General features: G+C 43.0%; 2 protein-coding genes across 8 annotated transcripts in view; one reads left to right on the top strand and one right to left on the bottom strand.

The window, feature by feature from the left end:
- LOC122455393 (kunitz-type serine protease inhibitor bitisilin-3-like) overlaps positions 1-18,652 on the bottom strand; it is an 83,999-nt gene that overhangs the window by 37,517 nt on the left and 27,830 nt on the right. Inside the window, exons 2-3 of one of the 4 annotated variants that reach the window (XM_043493279.1) lie at positions 11,946-12,164; positions 9,017-9,180 (exon numbers count right to left, since the gene is read on the bottom strand). The exons of 1 other annotated variant lie outside the window; for it this stretch is intronic. Coding sequence is in view for 2 of the 3 variants with exons in the window: in XM_043493277.1 (XP_043349212.1) it covers positions 2,910-2,988 (79 nt within the window). In the remaining variant the exon portion in view is untranslated. Of the gene's footprint in view, positions 1-2,909; positions 3,156-9,016; positions 9,181-11,945; positions 12,165-18,652 lie in introns of those variants that run through there. 2 more of the 4 variants (XM_043493278.1, XM_043493277.1) reach the window with 2 other exon arrangements.
- Positions 12,176-18,652, top strand: part of CA12 (carbonic anhydrase 12) — a 51,795-nt gene continuing 45,318 nt past the window's right edge. For 2 of the 4 annotated variants that reach the window (XM_043493274.1, XM_043493276.1), the window contains exon 1: positions 12,200-12,410. In XM_043493274.1, the coding sequence (XP_043349209.1) occupies positions 12,320-12,410 (91 nt within the window). In that variant the 5' untranslated portion in view covers positions 12,200-12,319. Of the gene's footprint in view, positions 12,411-17,244; positions 17,266-18,652 lie in introns of all 4 variants that reach the window. The other 2 variants (XM_038420152.2, XM_043493275.1) reach the window with 2 other exon arrangements.

The raw sequence follows: 18,652 nt of genomic DNA on the forward strand, positions 1-18,652 counted from the left end.
CTGAGGTTGATGGTGGGATGGAAATTGTTGAAATCATGGTGGAATTCCTCAAGGGCTTCTTTTCCATGGGTCCAGATGATGAAGATGTCATCAATGTAGCGCAAGTAGAGTAGGGGCATTAGGAGACGAGAGCTGAGGAAGCGTTGTTCTAAGTCAGCCATAAAAATGTTGGCATACTGTGGGGCCATGCGGATACCCATCGCAGTGCCACTGACTTGGAGGTATACATTGTCCCCAAATGTGAAATAGTTATGGGTGACGACAAAGTCACAAAGTTCAGCCACCAGGTTAGCCGTGACAGTATCGGGGATACTGTTCCTGACGGCTTATAGCCCATCTTTGTGTGGAATGTTAGTGTAGAGGGCTTCTACATCAATAGTGGATAGGATGGTGTTTTTAGGAAGATCACCAATGGACTGTAGTTTCCTCAGGAAGTCAGTGGTGTCTCGAAGATAGCTGGGAGTGCTGGTAACGTAGGGCCTGAGGAGGGAGTCTACATAGCCAGACAATCCTGCTGTCAGGGTGCCAATGCCTGAGATGATGGGGCATCCAGGATTTCCAGGTTTATGGATCTTGGGTAGCAGATAGAATACCCCAGGTCGGGGTTCTAGGGGTGTGTCTGTGCGGATTTGTTCTTGTGCTTTTTCAGGGAGTTTCCTGAGCAAATGGTGTAGTTTCTTTTAGTAACTCTCAGTGGGATAAGAGGGTAATGGCTTGTAGAAAGTGGTGTTGGAGAGCTGCCTAGTAGCCTCTTGTTCATACTCCGACCTATTCATGATGACGACAGCACCTCCTTTGTCAGCCTTTTTGATTAGGATGTCAGAGTTGTTTCTGAGGCTGTGGATGGCATTGTGTTCTGCATGGCTGAGGTTATGGGGCAAGCGATGCTGCTTTTCCACAATTTCAGCTCGTGCACATCAGCGGAAGCACTCTATGTAGAAGTCCAGGCGGCTGTTTCAGGAGGAGTCCTCCCAGAATCCTTCTTTTTGTAGTGTTGGTAGGAAGGTCTCTGTGGGTTAATATGTTGGTCAGAGGTGTGTTGGAAATATTCCTTGAGTCGGAGACATCGAAAATAGGATTCCAGGTCACCACAGAACTGTATCATGTTTGTGGGGGTGGAGGGGCAAAAGGAGAGGCTCCGAGATAGGACAGATTCTTCTGCTGGGCTAAGAGTATAGTTGGATAGATTAACAATATTGCTGGGTGGGTTACGGGAACCACCGTTGTGGCCCCTTGTGGCATGTAGTAGTTTAGATAGTTTAGATGCTCTCAAATAAACTCACACAGGAAAATGATAAAAGACAAAAACATCACATCACCTGTGGGTGAACACTTTTCACAAAGTGATCACTCTATATCAGACCTATCAGTCCACATCCTCAAAGGAAACCTGCCAAACACTTTCAAGAGATAAGCATGGGAGCTGAAATTCATAACTTTGCTAGACACTAAATATCATGGACTGAATACAGACACTGGATTTATGGCTTATTACAACAATCAATAACCCACTAACAACCCCTCCCCCCCAAACTGCTCCCTCCCTATGACTGGAGAGGTGTTAACAGGCCACTTCACCTTGAAATATGTCTTAACTATTTATGCTAAACAATCTATTCCATCTTGTGTTTAGCTGTGACATTCTGCAAAAGGGCTTGTCTATGCTTAAAATGCTGCAGTGGTGCAGCTGCGCCAATGCATCTGTGTGCCACTATAGCACTTCAAGAAAGACGTTACCTATGCCAACAGGAGGGCTTTTCCTGTTGTCATAGGTAATCCACCTCCCCAAGAGGTAGTAGCTATGTCACTCTCCCATCAACACAGTGCTGTCTATGCCAGGATTTAGGTCAGCATAACTGCATCGCTCAGGAGTGTGGAAAATCCATATTGTCTGGAAACCAAGACTAATAGCAGACTGGTACAAAAACAAGCACTGAACTCTGTATCTTTATATAGAGTCGCATGGGATGGGAAAAAGTGTAGACAAGTGGTTAATTATACATATTGCAGCTGATGAGCAATGGGCATATTTAAAACAATCAAGTCAAACACCACATGCAGAACAATCCTACAGCAAAGTAAAAGGTGGCCTCAGATTAAATCTAGAGGAGTATTTTTTTTAAAAATTGGGCATCGTTAGCATAAAATTCTACATGAAAGTATTGCAATTGTGCATACAATTCAGTTTGTGATTTCCATCATTTGCTGGTTTGGATGAATATTTTATATATCTAACACTTACATCTTCAAAACTGTAAATGAAACTTTACCAAGCTATTGTCAAAAAGAAACCGACTGAAAATCTTAATTTGGGTGTATTTTTTACAAGATAAATGTTAGATAGTATCAGCAACAACGCACTTTTAGTTAAAACGTGACAAGGCTCAAAGTATTTGATGCAGATCTATTATTTTGTAGTCACAAAAGTGGCAATATATTGCATCCATGACAATACAATATTGGATTATAAAATTAGGTATATTTTTCAAGCCATTTTTTCCTAAAACTGATAACAACTCATGTGAAAAGAAACAAATCCAGAAACACTTAGCACCCATCCCTAATCTCACTTGAAATACTCTGCTAGACAGCAATGAAATCATATTTATTGGAGAGAATAATATTCCTTATTTATTTATTTATGTAACACTAGTTAAAGAGATGATCACAGCATGCTTATACTTGTGAGGGGGAAGATGGAAAGTATATTATGTTATTGACACTGCATAAAAAATGTCAGAGGGCAGGTGAAAAGTAACTTCTGCAAAGGGAATTTGAAGGAGGCAGCATGTAATTTACAGGTGGAGAAAGCTCCATAACCATGTAGTCTATAATGACCAATGGTCAGCGCCTTGGTGTTGTACATCATACAAAATACAAAGATATGTTAAAGAAAGTAGCTCTCTTACCTTCCAGTCTTGCTGATGTAAAGAAAACAAGGCAAGTACAAAATAAAACCACAGTGAGTACAATTCTACAGCTGTTCATTGTGCTTCTGGACTCGCACTCATCCCCCCCTTGCCTTGGAAAACACACTATCTATTGTCCACACTGCTAATCTGAAAGTGCAAAGTTCACTTCAAAGATCAGTCTTTTTGACAATCATTCATAATGCAACATGCACTAATCATTAATAGCTGGCTAGCTATTGTAAAGAACTCTTAAATTTCTTGATGTATTCCTTCTGATAAATAAAATTGGCACCCCTCTCTCCTCCCAGCTAGTTTGCTTTACAGTAGACTCTTCTGCCCAGATACATAGAGGCTCATTCACAAAGAGTTTTCTGGGAGAACCTTCATCCCAATCTCGTCATTCATTCTGCTAAGGTGGCAAGAGTCATAGTGACCAAATATACCTTGCACCCAGGAGGACTGAACAATCACTTTTCCAGAGACTGAAGTTACAGCTGCCCGTCATGCACTGGCTGATAGGAATAATAGAAGTTACTGCTGAAAACTCACCCAATTCCAGTTGAGAACTGGATTTTGGAAGAGAGCAATACTGTACATCTATTGATTCCTCAAGCTACTAGTCCTCCACTAGAAACCAAATGCAAGATTCAAATTGAATCTACTGGAATTCCTATTAAAAGTCAGTTCCATTTGTAATTGCTCTTCACCCCCTCTGGAATTATGTTTCTGGGCTTCTCTTGTGTGGCTGTTGCAAAGCAACAGGATAAGAGTGGCAGCAGCTGAAACTGAGACAGAGAGGGTTTGAAGACAAAAGACTGTGGAATACTTTGACCAGGGGAACCTACTGTCTCACAAAAGCATGTGCCTCCCAGCTTCTCCCTTCCCTAGTGGGTTGTGCCCATTGAACTCAATGGTGTACGCCCAGATGTAACTGAGGGCAAAATTCAGCCCCTGAAGTTTTGAGATATTTGGATTCAGGGATTTGGTTTAGTCCTACCTCTATTTACTAGAGCTACCATCCCAGATATTTGGGCTGCTCTCTCAAGCAAGCTCATCTCCCATGCAGAATACTGCAAGATTTAACTAGGCCCCAAGCCTACATTTGGCACATAACAAAAGGAACTGATGCTTTCTGATACCTGGCTGAAAAGTGCAGTAGGAGTCCTAGGTATTACTGTAGCTATGAGCTCTATTGCGCTCACCCCCTTGAAGGCCAATTTGTTGCTTTCCACAATAAAGCTGCAGGGTGAAAAGCAGCAGTAGCAATTCAGCGGGAGAGCTATTCCTCCTACATCAGTGATTAAAGGAAGAGCTTGTATGTTTACATGAAACAGATATCAGATCTTGTTCCTGCCAGATCCTGGGTCACTTGTGAGAAGCGCCTGTAACCAGCACTGCAGCCAGATCCAACAAGAGCTTGGCTGGTATGATGACCAGTAAACAGGTTTTCACCTGCCAATGCACATTGCTCCAAGAAGAGGGCATTTCTAGCACTAAAGGCCAAGGGTGCACGCTGAAGGCTGCAGCTACTAGGGTTAGTTCCTGAAGAATACATCTGCTTCACTTGTCAGGCAACAAAATTTTTTTATCATCCTGCATTAGGCTGGATATCATTCTTCCAAGGATGTTAGAGAACAACTTCCTTTATTGCCTATTATTCACAAATGCAATTCTGACATTAAGCAAATCAGTGTCAAGGCAACAAGGAACTCACTCAACACAAAAATACCCCACATAAAATCCTGTCAACTGGAACAGTCTAGTTCAGGGGCGGGCAAACTTTTTGGCCTGAGGGCCGCATCAGGTTTTGGAAATTGTATGGAGGGCCAGTTAGAGGAGGGGGGCATGACTCGCCCCCCCCATCCACCCCCCACTTCTGGCCCCCTGATGGCTCCCCCCAGACTCCTGCCCCATCCAAACACCCCTTGTTCCCCGAAGGCCCCCCTGAGATCCCTGCCCCATCCACTCCCCCCACTCCCTGTCCGCCCCCGGAACCCCCACCCCTGACTGCCCCCGCTGTCCCATCCAACTCCTCCTCTCCTTCCTGACTGCCCCCCCGGGGCCCCTGCCCCATCCACCACCCCTTCTCCCTGTCCCCAGCCTGCCCCCCCCAGGACTCCCACCCCTGCCTGCCCCCCACCACTCCATCCAACCCCCCCACTCCTTCCTGACTGCCCCCACCGGGACCCCTGCCCCCATTCAACCCCCCTGTTCCCTCCCTCTGACCACCCCGACCCCTATCCACAACCTCACCCCCTGACCACCACCCCGAACTCCCCTGCCCTTTATCCAACCACCCCGCTCCCTGCCCCCTTACCGTGCTGCCTGGAGCACTGGTGGCTGGCGGCGTGGCCAGCTACGCACCGCACAGCACAGAGCACTGGGTCAAGCCGGGCTTTGCAGCTGCGCTGCCCCAGGAGCTTGCTACACCGCCGCCCAGAGCATTGTGCCGGCGGCGCAGTGAGCTGAGGCTGCGGGGGAGGGAGAACAGCAGGAGAGGGGCCAGGGGCTAGCCTCCCAGGCAAGGGACTCAGGGGCCAAGCAGGAGGGATGTGGCCTGTGGGCCGTAGTTTGCCCACCTCTGGTCTAGTTTAACAATGGACTGCCCCCTCTAGGAGTCCATCCAAAGATGAAGAGAACAAAAATGGAAGGTTTGCACAAACTATTTAATCTTTAAAACTAAACATGCTGCAGAGGTGGGGGCAATAGGCATTGGCACTAGCCTTACACCAGAGTTTATGTTCCAATATAGATCAAGTGTAGACTCAGCCTAATCCCTCTGTTTATGCACCCAACAGAACTACCAGCCAACTGGGACAGTGGAGTGACATCTAGTGTCTTCTCAAGAGCCACATAAAAAAGTAGCTCAGAACTGAGAAACTTGGACAAAGCTGTGACCAAGACTGGCACAGCACGCACCTGCACTATGCCTCATTGCTATTAGTTTAATTTTAATGTGCACTAGTCTCAACATTTTATGAAGCAAACATCCCATAGGATACCACTAGGTGTCACTATGAACCAGAGTGGTTTTGATATTTCAGAAGCTGAATTAATTCCTTCTTTTGGTTCTAGCTGATCTTTTTGTTTCTGTTCTGTTTCCAGTATGCACCGTACCTAATAGAAAATCCGTTCAGCTGTTTGCTTTTGCCACTTAGCCATACGATCAGTACAATTCTTTTATGGGCACATATCCATGGAACTTTGATATTGCTCATGCCAAAGGATTTTCACCCCCATTTCAATCCCATTTAATTTTTTAAAATTAAAGACGCATTTTTCAGTCAAGCCATTTCAAAGTTTGCAATATGCAAACTCTTACTGTCTTAGACAAGTCGCCCAACACTTGTCCTTAAAATCAGAATGACTCCTCCCCCCAACTCCATCGTGATGCATCTTCTTGTGCTTTTCATGGGTGAGGTGTGCCATACATTCACCATGGGTACTGTGCTTGCAGGATGATTAAAGGACAAAATGAAGGTCCAAGCCACCCATCTCCCATTAAGATAAATGAAAAAGACTCCCAGTGACTGCTGGGAGCTGTATAAGGCACTTAAGCTTTACTCCTAGAAATCCAGTTTGGCTAGGAGGTGAATAAGAAACCACATTAATAAAAGCAGGTTCTCAATATACAGCCTTATTTCTTCAGGCTTTCGAGTGGGCTGGCTACCATTGAACTGCAGACCGGGCCAAAAAGAGAGCTCCAAAGTGGATCAGTTGCTGTCAAGGGGTCATATGAACAACACTATCCAAAGCTTAATGTTCTTACAAACTAATGAAATTACCTCATTGACCAATGATCAGGCATTTTGGAGACCATTTTAATATCCAGATCCCCAATTTAATTCCTTGCTAGAATGGATTCCTCACACATAGAGATAACCTTTCATCTGATTATTACTTACTTGGGATCAGGTGACAACTTTCCAAGAAGAAAAGCATTTAAGGAGCTAAATATGAAGAAAATCCACAAGATACAGTAAGTCAGTCATAGTAAATGGCAGCATAACATCTGTTCCATGAGAAAACCAAGATGTGGCAAACTACAGGGGTTGTGGCTATGGGAGCAACATAATCCACAGATGACTTGTTTGGGGACACTCTGTAACACCATCCTCCATAACGGGGGCCTACAGGGTCAAGATGGGCATAAAGATGGAGAGAATATTTCTGAGCCCTGCAATCTGAAATTGCTGTGAATGAGTGGGCCTCACATCAAACACTCTTCTCCCACTTATTTCCCACCCAAGTCCATCAAAAGCTTGATATCATACACCTAGGTGTGTATGGTGGTAAGGTAATGGCAAGTTACTGCAGAGATGTGCAGTCTTTTCTGCAGAAAAAGAATGTTGTTTCCAAACTCTCCCACAACTCCTCCTACATTTCCACAAACCACACCTCCCCAGTGCCATTTTTCAGTTGTAATTGTTTGGCGTCAACCCAAGGAAGAATTTTGGGAAGTACTTGGGCTTCAAGGCTGCATGTGATAGAAAGCTGCTCTGCTCTTCCCTCTGCACATACAACTTCAGAAAAATACTTCCCCCACAAAAAGAAAAGGAGTACTTGTGGCACCTTAGAGACTAACAAATTTATTTGAGCATAAGCTTTCATGAGCTACAGCTCACTTCATCGGATGCATTCAGAGGTATTTTCCACTGAATGCATCCAATGAAGTGAGCTGTAGCTCATGAAAGCTTATGCTCAAATAAATTTGTTAGTCTCTAAGGTGCCACAAGTACTTCTTTTCTTTTTGCGAATACAGACTAACACGGCTGCTACTCTGAAACTTCCCCCACAGTTACTTTTCTGTATGATACACAAAACCCAGCAGGTTTTACTATTTTTATTCTCTCTAGAATGCACTTTGCCATTGGGCAACTGTCAATTTTCAGCTTAATTTCTACCCAAGCCAGAACCAAAGTAGAACTTTCTCAGATTTCAGCTGGGAGTTGGCGGGGAGGGGCCATGGATGAATTTGGATCCGAACCTCCAACATCTGATCTGAATTTTGTGGGCGTATCATTATAATGGGACCAGATCCTGCCACTGAGTTGTACTTAAGTCTCCCCTTGTCTTCAGTGGACCAACAGCAATTTATGGTCTAATGTGAGAGTCTGGAAAGTTCAAGCTATGCCATCTGATGTTCACATTTAAATTTATATAGCACTCTAGTACACCCTGCTATACAGTAAATAAGACTTAAACAAGTGAGGTTCTTGCCTTGAAGACTTAACAATATTAAAATACAATGTACAATGCAGTACAAGACAGAACACTGAATACCACCTTTAGAAGTGGAAACCTTCATGCAAAAAATGGCTTATTTATTTATTTATTTATTTATTTTTTTAAAGTACAGGAGGTCATTTTTCGGCATATTAAATTGGAAGCCTGGATAAACAATACAGGCTCATATGAAAAGTAGCACATAACTGGTGTGAGTAAAGGACAAAAAAAGTCATAGCCATAAATGACGTTTGGGTGGAGGGGTAGGCAGCATGGAGATCTGGGCAGAATGATATTTTTGTATTTTTCCACATAATGTATGTTAACACATGCAAGGGTATCGGGTGCTACTCTGAAAGTTACAAACCTATGGCCAGATTCTTAGTTCTTAATTAGCTCCTTTGAAGCAACTCAACAGGAGTAAGGGCCTCAGAATGTGGCTGAATAATGCTACGATATCTTCAGATGAAAAGTGCTGCAGATATGAAGTTATATTAAGCCACAACACCTTACTCTCTACAAGCAAACATTATCCCCACTTTATAGCTGTGGAAAGAGAGGTAAAAAGATGTAAGATGTCTTGCCTAAACAGTGACAGAGATAAGAACAGATCCTACAACTCCTGAAGAGTCCCTTGCTCCAACTGCTAGACAACACTCCCTTCCCTAATGAAACGGAATCATGAAATGAAATAACCTATTGCAAGGCAAGGCATGTGTGCAAAAAGACGGAGTTTAGAATTTCTGTGGGAACCTCAACTTTAAATATCATTATTATGGGATTATAATCTCGGTTTTACCATTGCATTAAGATAGTTCTGTTTAGCAGGTAGAAAACTCAGGCTCTGTTGTGTCATATCTATTACCATTTCTTCATACCTTGTTTCTCCCTGTAGCAGTTCAGAGACAACGTTCCATCCCAGCACTTTAGTTCTCATCCAAAAAGCTTGGCTCATGCTTTCTGGAGGCTCTCCAAAGCAATGACAGACAGCAAGGCTGCATCTCCTGTCATTGGCAGGCATCTGCTCATTACCTCTGTAATGCTTAAACCAGAAAGAAAGATTCCAGTGTGCAGGGCAGCCCTGACTTCTCCAAGTTACATTGGAATTTACACTGGTAAAACACCTTGAACCTGAAGAGCCCTGAAACAAATTAAACACCTCACTTTGCAGAAATGTCGTTTAAAAAATTTAAGTAAACTTCAGTATTAGAACATATTTCAAAGGGTAAAAGATGTACTGCCATGAGCACAACTATTTGTAGCTAGACCCTTCTGAGACCATTTGTGCCTAGAAAGTCATAATCCTTTAATCTTTGTATGTATAAATGGGAACGATAAAAAAAGTTGGACACATCATTATCTAAAACATATCCACTGCTATAGTAAGAAGACTGGTAGGACAAGTGGCCATGAGATTATACATAAAGAAAATTAAAGGGGAACACAACCTGCAGTTAATGCACATTTCCTTTTGTGATTATGTCATGCTATGCATGCACTTAACAAATGCTAAACTCTACTATAACTACAGAAGAGCTAAATGGTTATCACATGCTCCAGTATGGATATGTTGCATCTTCCTAAGTAGCTAAGTGTGTGCAAGTTACTCAGTTACCTATAAAATTTACTACTTTTTTGCTTCGATAAGTTTGTTACACATGAATATTTGTCCTCTCTTTCAGCAGATATTGGGATAATAGTGCACAGAAGATGCAGTAACTTAACAGATATCCTATTCCACTTACATGGATTTTAGCCATTGGCCTCTCCGATGACCTGACATTAAAAAAAAAACAAAACAAAACCCCCAGAGCTGCTCAGTGCTCCACTTTAGATACTTGTCAGAACATTTCAGGCAGTCAGAGAAATTGATGAATGAAAATCTTGGTTTAGAAGATATTTGATTTTGGGGACAGACAGCCAAGTTCAGGTGGGAAAAATGGTGCATGCTAATTGGATGTAGATACCTAATGTGTGCTTTGCAATAAAACTTTCAAGGAAATTCTGCTGAATTTTAGTCAGGGGAGATTGTTTTCTCTCAGCTACCTGCCTGTTTCTCTCATCTGATGCTCAAGAAAAAAAAAAGTACCTGAAATGCTCTTGTCTCCCAGCTTCCCCTTTGTGCCATTTCACTCCACTCTCATTTAGTCCATTTGTGCAACCCCCAACAAACCTACACTCAGAACAAAATCCTAAACTGTATCCTCATTCAAAATGTCAAAGGTGACCAACCCTGCCATGTGCCCCAGGGTAAAAACAGCAGAGCAGAACCAGCTGAGATTCCAGCCAGTAAGAGCAGATGCAACCAAAGCAGGGACCTTCACACCCATGGTCAGAAATTCCTACAGACTGGTGCCTGGTGCCAATTTGCTCCATCCCACTCTGTCATTCTCCCACACAGTCACTTCACCTCAGGTTCACTGCATACCTTCCTCTCTCATCCTTTTCTCCTCTGCCCTGTCCCCATTACTGTCCTTCCCTTCCCTTTGAATTTAGCTGATCCCCTCTTAAATGACCCTCAACCCAAAATCATGGCACTAACTTGTCATGTGTCTCCATCAGACTGTTCGCTCTACTTGTGCGTGAGACCCCTTCCCCACCCTGTGTCTCTCCTGTCCATTTAGATTGTAAGCTCTTCAGGGCACAGACTATGTAAACTCTATGTAGGTACAGCACCTAGCACAATAGGGGCCCTGTTCTCGGTTGGCCTTTGGCCATAATAAACAAGATTACTAATAATAATCAGCAGCCAACCAGAAAAACAAACAGAGCATTAAAAACATGATCACTATAGCTCAAGCCCCATCCCCTTCTGACTACCTCCAGCCCAGCCTACAAAAATATAATCAACAATCATAATAAAGGCTTACAAGATACTGCAAAGAACCATGAGAGGGGGCAGTGGAATGTTTGGAGATTGGCTCATGTCAAGCCCTGCCCAACTCTATTGGAGGCCATGGGAAGAGCTGGGCCATGAGGCTGTCTCCTACGCACTGCTGAAAGTGGGGAGGCCAGTCAGCTGGCTGGCAATGTGTGCACACAGGGAGAGGAGGATCTCCAACAGAGCAAAAACTGGGCCAGCTCTTCTCAGGGCCTGGTTAGGGGCTGGAAGGTTTTGAATTGAGCCAGTCTCTCAACAGCCCCATAGACACTATCCCTTTAACAGAGTGATTAATTATGCTAAGTAGTACTATTGAATGCTAATAATCAATTAATCAATAACAATGCTAACAATAATGAATAGTTTGGAAAATAAATACCCATTTATACTTAATAGTCAATAACTACTTGCAATCAGTAGTTAATACTTGTTATAAACACCCACAACCTTAGAGCTAGAAAGGCTCTTCCACAACTGTAGCCTGGGACCCCTGTGGGAGAATGGTGTGCACTCCCCACATGCAGCCTGTGTTCCTCAGGGCAATGTTCCTCACCCCCTTCCTCAGGGGACATGCCCTCTTACCTCTCCTCCCTCCCACACATACTACTCCCCTCATTCATACGTATACTGGATGTAGCCTTTGGGCTGTATCCTGATGATTCTCAATCTGTCCCATCTCAGCTCTGCTGTCAGTTCCGAGTGGCTTCAATGGGAAAATCCCCTTCTCACAGCCTGGACAGTTTGTGACAGGAATTTTCCAAATTTCCCCTGAATTATTAAGAGTCTGACCACAGTCCTTTCCCTCAGCTCAGCCTCTGGGGTCTTTTATACCTGGACCCACATCCACTCAACCAAATCATGGTGGTTTGGATGTGGGAACTGGGGGAGGGCCTCCGGGCTAGAACTGGCAAGCAAAGGATAAATACCCCATGAAGCAATGTCCATTTGTTAGGCATTTACATCTCTTCTGAAGGCTTCTGAAGCTCCACGTCTCAATTCTCCAGCTAAGTGCCAAGGTCTAACACTTCTGCAGCACAACTGAGTAGGGGTTATCAAGGTAATGATCAGTTTCATGAAGATGCAGTGACCTGGAAGGCAGGTCTCTGATGACATCATTTGTTTTGGGCTGAGTCTGAGGAGGAACTCTATAAAAACCAGACCAAAAGAGAGAGAATGGTAATAACTCATTGGCAGCAGCTCTGTGTGCAAGTTACTGTTAGCCAGCTATCTGCAAGGGAGTTTCTTCAGGGAGTGAAGAAAAGCCTGTGAACTGTTGGGAGATGATAAATCTTTCCTTGAGATGCCAGCCAAGAGCTTCAGAATAGTCACAGCTGCTGCAGTGCTTATTCTCTTCCAAAAGACACAGCTCTCAGTGCAAGCACCGTTAAATGGTAAAGCCTTTCAGATTTTTATTTTATTGGCATTCCTAATCTGGCACGTCTAACGTGGGCAGTAAAATGGAGAGATTATGGGTTTCCCTAGTATGTTAATTAGTGTTGTTCTAGCAGATTACTTGGACTAAGCATTAGGAAATTTCTCAGGGCAGGTACGTTCCTGGGGAAGAGTGTGTGAGTTTGTGTTATGGACTCATTCCACACTCAGTACTGCTCAGTCTGTGATCTCTCTGCTCCTCAGGGAGTGAGGCAGAAAAGAGACCTACCCTAAGTTAGTGGGAGCACCGTATACTCCTCCCTTTAATTTTAAGGAGGAAAAACATCGCTCAAGTAACTGTGAAATGCCACCTTTCTTACATACTAGACTTGATTTTTTTGTTTTAAAAAGATGATCAGCCCTCCCCTCATGGCTTTTGGCTGCAGTTAATTCTCATCCATTAAGAAAAAATCCAGTGCAGTTATATAGGAAATAAGGGAGAACTGCAGCAGGGATCTGGGGGAGAGAGGACTGCTCAGCACCTGTGTGTTCATGGAGTCTTTGAGATTTAGACAGGTTTCAGAGTGGTAGCCGTGTTAGTCTATATCAGCAAAACCAACGAGGAGTCCTTGTGGCACCTTAGAGACTAACAAATTTATTGGGCATAAGCTTTCATGGGCTAGAACACACTTCATAAGATGCATGGAGTGGAAAATACAGGAGCAGGTATAAATACATGAAAAGATGTGAGCTGCCTTACCAAGTGTGAGGTCAGTCTAACAAGACAATTCAATTAACAGCAGGATACCAAGGGAGGAAAAATAACTTTTTAAGTGATAATTAGTGCCCCATTTCAGACAGTTGACAAGAAGGCATGAGTAACAGGAGGGGGAAATTAGTATTGGGGAAATTAGGTTTAGGTTTTGTAATGATCCAACCACTCCCAGTCTTTATTCAGGCCTAATGTGATGGTGTTCAGTTTGCAAATTTATTCCACCTTGCTGTTTCACGTTGGAGTCTGTTTTTGAAGTTTTTTTGTTGAAAAATTGCCACTTTTAGGTCTGTTGTTAAGTGACCAGGGAGACTGAAGTGTTCTTCTACTAATTTTTGAATGTTATGATTCCTGATGTCAGATTTGTGTCCATTTATTCTTTTGCATAGAGACTGTCCGGTTTGGTCAATGTACATGGCAGAGGGGCATTTCTGGCACATGATGACATGTATCACATTGGTAGATGTGCTGGTGAACGAGTCCCTGATGGTATGGCTGATGTGGTTAGGTCCTATGATGGTGTCCCTTGAATAGATATGTAGACAGAATTGGCACCAGGATAGATTCCTGGGTTGCAAGGATAGATTCCTGGGTTGGTGTTTTTGTTGTGTGGTGTGTAGTTGCTGGTGAGTATTTGCTTCAGGTTGGGGGGCTGTCTGTAAGCAAGGACTGGCCCGTCCCCCAGGGTCTGGGAGAGTGAGGGATCGTCCTTCAGGATAGGTTGTAGATCCTTGATGATGCATTGGAGAGGTTTTAGTTGGGGGTTGTAGGTGATGGCTAGTGGCATTCTGTTACTTTCTTTGTTGGGCCTGTCTTGTAGTAGGTGACTTCTGGGTACCCTTCTGGCTCTGTCAGTCTGTTTCTTCACTACAACATTGAGTTTTAAGAATGCATAGAGATCCTCTAGGTGTTTGTCTCTGTCTGAGGGATCAGCGCAAATGTGGTTGTAATCTTAAAGCTTGGCTGTAGACAATGGATCGTATGATGTGGTCTGGATGTAGGTAAGTATAGCGGTCAGTAGGTTTCCATATAGGTTGGTGTTTATGTGACTATCGCTTATTAGCACTGTAGTGTCTAGGAAGTGGATCTCTTGTGTGGACTGGTCCAGGCTGAGTTTGATGGTGGGGTGGAAATTGTTAAAATCATGGTGGAATTCCCCAGGGCCTCCTTCCCAGGGCCTCCTTCCCAGGGTCCAGATGATGAAGATGTCATCAATGTAGCGCAAGTAGAGTAGGGGTGTAAGGAAACAAGAGCTGAGGAAGCGTTGTTCTAAGTCAGCCATAAAAATGTTGGCATACTGTGGGGCCATACAGGTACCCATAGCAGTCCCACTGACTTGAAGGTATAAATTGTCTCCAAATCTGAAATAATTGTGGGTGAGGACAAAGTTCAGCCACCAGGTTTGCAGTGATGGTATCAGGGATGCTATTTCTGATGGCTTGTAGTCCATTTTTGTGTAGAATGTTCGTGTAGGGAGCTTCTACATCAACCTCAGCCTGGATCAGTCCACACAAGACTTTGTCCTCACCCACAACTATTTCAGATTTGGAGACAATTTATACCTTCAAGTCAGCAGGATTTTGAAATTTGTTTTCATTCTGATTTGAAATTTAACCTGAACATTTCAAAGTTCTCCACACAAAAAATTCAGAAAAAAAATTCAATTTCAGTCAATAAAAATGTTTCATTTTGACTTTTTAAATTTTATAATACATAAAATACAAAAAAATCAAAGAAAAGTTTTTAAAAAATCAAAACTTTTCATTCCAGAACAGAACTTCATGACGTTACTGGAACTCCCCCTCCTTCCCTTTTTGTTCCAAAGCAAAATTTCATAAAGCATTTAGATTTTGACGCACTGCATTTTCTGAGGAAAAATGGTCCCACTGAAGATTTTTCAGCCAGCTCTATAGAGGTCAATTTTCCCACTGTAGATGCAGCCACGGAGGGAAATGGGACAGTTAATACCTGGTATTTCTGTGTAGTAAGCACTGCAGCTGTGACTGCACTGACAGTTTAGGGAAAAATCCCCCAACCCCAGGCTAGCTCTGCCAATGGGCGTGCTAGTGTAAAGTAGCTGCTGGAGTTAAGCCAGTCAAACCCTGTAGGATTTCTAATGCCTGTTTAGCATTTTTACAAGTCTTATCAGACTTGTATCTGGCTAGTATGTGGCCCCTCACAGGGTATATGTTGTTTTTAACAGATGGGGGAGGAGAGAACAAGGTGCCTGAAATAAAAGTCCGAAAGAGTGCATTAATTCTGCTATCTCAGCTACTACTTGCAGTGTGGAAGTTTGCATCTCCTTTGAAAATTTCAGCGCAAGGGAACCGGGGCCCCATAACCACTGAAACAGAATTTGAGGCCTAACCTTACCTTGCTTTGAAAATCCCACCCCTAATCAGGACACAAGGGCTAAGTACCTCTACTTTGCAGAGCCCTACTAGTTCATCCTGATGATTTAAACTGTGTATATGTGCAGGGCTATGCAGGTAACTGCACTTCAGGACACTGGAAAGTCAGACAAGAATCACTTATTATGTATATACATGCTAGTTGTCAGACTCTCATAAGTTAGGTTCCTTTTCCAAATGAAAACAAAGATCTAAATATCCCAAAGTTTGGGCTAGTTAAGATTTGCATAAGCTTGGAACCAATACTACTTCAGGTATGTCAGTCCTTCATGAGGACAAGTGCTCTAACTCCATGAAAAAGCTTGAAGTTTTAAAAATATGAATAGATCCCCATACAAAAAAAAAGCATTTGAACAGTTCCTTAGTGTGAAACATTTCCACCCCACACTAGAATGACTAAATGGAATTTTACTCTAACCAGTCACCTCTGCTTTGAGTAGAAGCAAGAGAGATTTCATTAACAAGAAATGTGAGAGTTTGTTTTGAGTGTGCTTATCAGATCTGAATACCAACAGTATAGTGCTGCAAGTAATATCAAAGCTATATTTGGTGTGATCTGTAGCTGTGGAAATTGACAAACTATGGACCACATTCAAGATTTTAATCAATCCTGGCTAGTTATTTATGCTCCCCAATTTTATTTCTGAATCTTGTCTTTGTGTATTCTGATACTTAGGTTGACAGGCTAACAAAAGCCAACAACTATTTAAAATATTGCTGTGCTTCTTACAGAGATGACACTTCTTGACCTTCCAGTGACCTGCAAAGATATTGGCCCAAATTCAGTCCCTAATGTAAAGAATTAATTTATCCCATTGACTATTTTAACAAATAAGGCAAACAATAGCCACCAAGTCATGGTCTCACACCTCACAGGAAGAGGCCTTTACACTGTCTCCTAACAAACCACAGCCATTTTCTACAAGCATCATCTGGTGAATACCCAAAATGATTCTGCAGAAAGGACTTCCTTTTATCTCTCACTTTGGCAGCTGACAATCAACATTTTGCTTGCTGCAGGTGTGCTTCAATCATCTGAACTATGCATGTGACCTTAAATGACAACCACATGCCTGCCCATTTATGCTTCACATTGTACCAGCCAGAGAGAAGAGCTGATTTCTATGTATTGTCTCTTGCCATTCAAACAAATTTGGTTCTAGAGAGGTAATTAATAAAATCCATCCATCCATCCTAGCCCCTATTTAGTACTTTTCAACTGTAGCTCTCAAAGTGCTTTACAATGGAGGGCAGCATCATTATCCCCATTTTACAGTTAGGGAAACTGTGGCACAGAAGGGGGACAGTGACTTGCCCAAGGTCCCCCAGGAGGCCAGTGGCAGAACTGGGAATAGAACCCAGGTCTCATGAGTGCCCGTCAAAGGGTCTATCCACTAAGAAACACTGCCTTTGCCAAGGACTCAAATAACTAACAGATTCTCTAGCTCTGTAGGCAGGAGCACAGGGATCATTGTGACTGACAGTACATGGGTTCAGTCTTTAATAATCTGTGAAAACTGGCCTTGTTGTACTGGACAGCTGAAATCAGAAGATAGTTAAGTACTGTAAAATTCACCAGCTGAGTTTTAAAATCAGTTTGCTTTTTTGACACTATATAGAATAAGCTCAATTTCACATATTCACAGCTGTATTTGTTTTTTTTTTAAACAGGATCTAAGTGGTCTTACATTGGTAAGTAGTCATTTTAATTCATATGCTGAAGTTTAATTCTGTATTTTGTACTTTTAAGGAGAACAGGCCAAATTCAACCTGGCAATACCAAACTGGAATCAGTGTAGATTTCAGAGTAGCAGCCGTGTTAGTCTGTATTCGCAAAAAGAAAAGGAGTACTTGTGGCACCTTAGAGACTAACAAATTTATTTGAGCATAAGCTTTTGTGAGCTACAGCTCATTTCATCGGATGCATTTGGTGGAAAATACAGAGGGGAGATTGATATACACACACAGAGAACATGATACAATGGGTTTTATCATACACACTGTAAGGAGAGTGATCACTTAAGATGAACCATCACCAGCAGCAGTGGGGGAGGGAGGAAAACCTTTCATGGTGACAAGCAAGGTAGGCTATTTCCAGCAGTTAACAAGAACATCTGAGGAACAGTGTGGGGTGGGGTGGGGGGGAGAAATAACATGGGGAAATAGTTTTACTTTGTGTAATGACTCATCCATTCCCAGTCTCTATTCAAGCCTAAATTAATTGTATCCAGTTTGCAAATTAATTCCAATTCTGCAGTCTCTCGTTGGAGTCTGTTTTTGAAATTTTTTTGTTGAAGAATTGCCACCCTCAGGTCTGTAATCGAGTGACTGGAGAGATTGAACTGTTCTCCAATTGGTTTTTGAATGTTATAATTCTTGACGTCTGATTTGTGTCCATTTATTCTTTTACGTAGAGACTGTTCAGTTTGACCAATGTACATGGCAGAGGGGCATTGCTGGCACATGATGGCATATATCACATTGGTAGATGCACAGGTGAATGAGCCTCTGATAGTGTGGCTGATGTGATTAGGCCCTATGATGGTGTCCCCGAATAGATATGTGGGCAGAGTTGGCAACGGGCTTTGTTGCAAGGATAGGTTCCTGGGTTAGTGGTTCTGATGTGTGGTGTGTGGTTGCTGGTGAGTATTTGCTTCAGATTGGGGGGCTGTCTGTAAGAAAGGACTGGCCTGTCTCCCAAGATCTGTGAGAGTGATGGGTCGTCCTTCAGGATGGGTTGTAGATCCTTGATGATGCGTTGGAGAGGTTTTAGTTGGGGGCTGAAGGTGATGGCTAGTGGCGTTCTGTTATTTTCTTTGTTGGGCCTGTCCTGTAGTAGGTGACTTCTGGGTATTCTTCTGGCTCTGTCAATCTGTTTCTTCACTTCAGCAGGTGGGTATTGTAATTGTAGGAATTCATGATAGAGATCTTGTAGGTGTTTGTCTCTGTCTGAGGGGTTGGAGCAAATGCGGTTACATTGTAGAGCTTGGCTGTAGACAATGGATCGTGTGGTATGATCTGGATGAAAGCTAGAGCCATGTAGGTAGGAATAGCGGTCAGTAGGTTTCCGATATAGGGT

This window comes from Dermochelys coriacea, chromosome 10 (genome assembly GCF_009764565.3).
Source record: "Dermochelys coriacea isolate rDerCor1 chromosome 10, rDerCor1.pri.v4, whole genome shotgun sequence".
Taxonomy (NCBI): Eukaryota; Metazoa; Chordata; order Testudines; family Dermochelyidae; genus Dermochelys; species Dermochelys coriacea.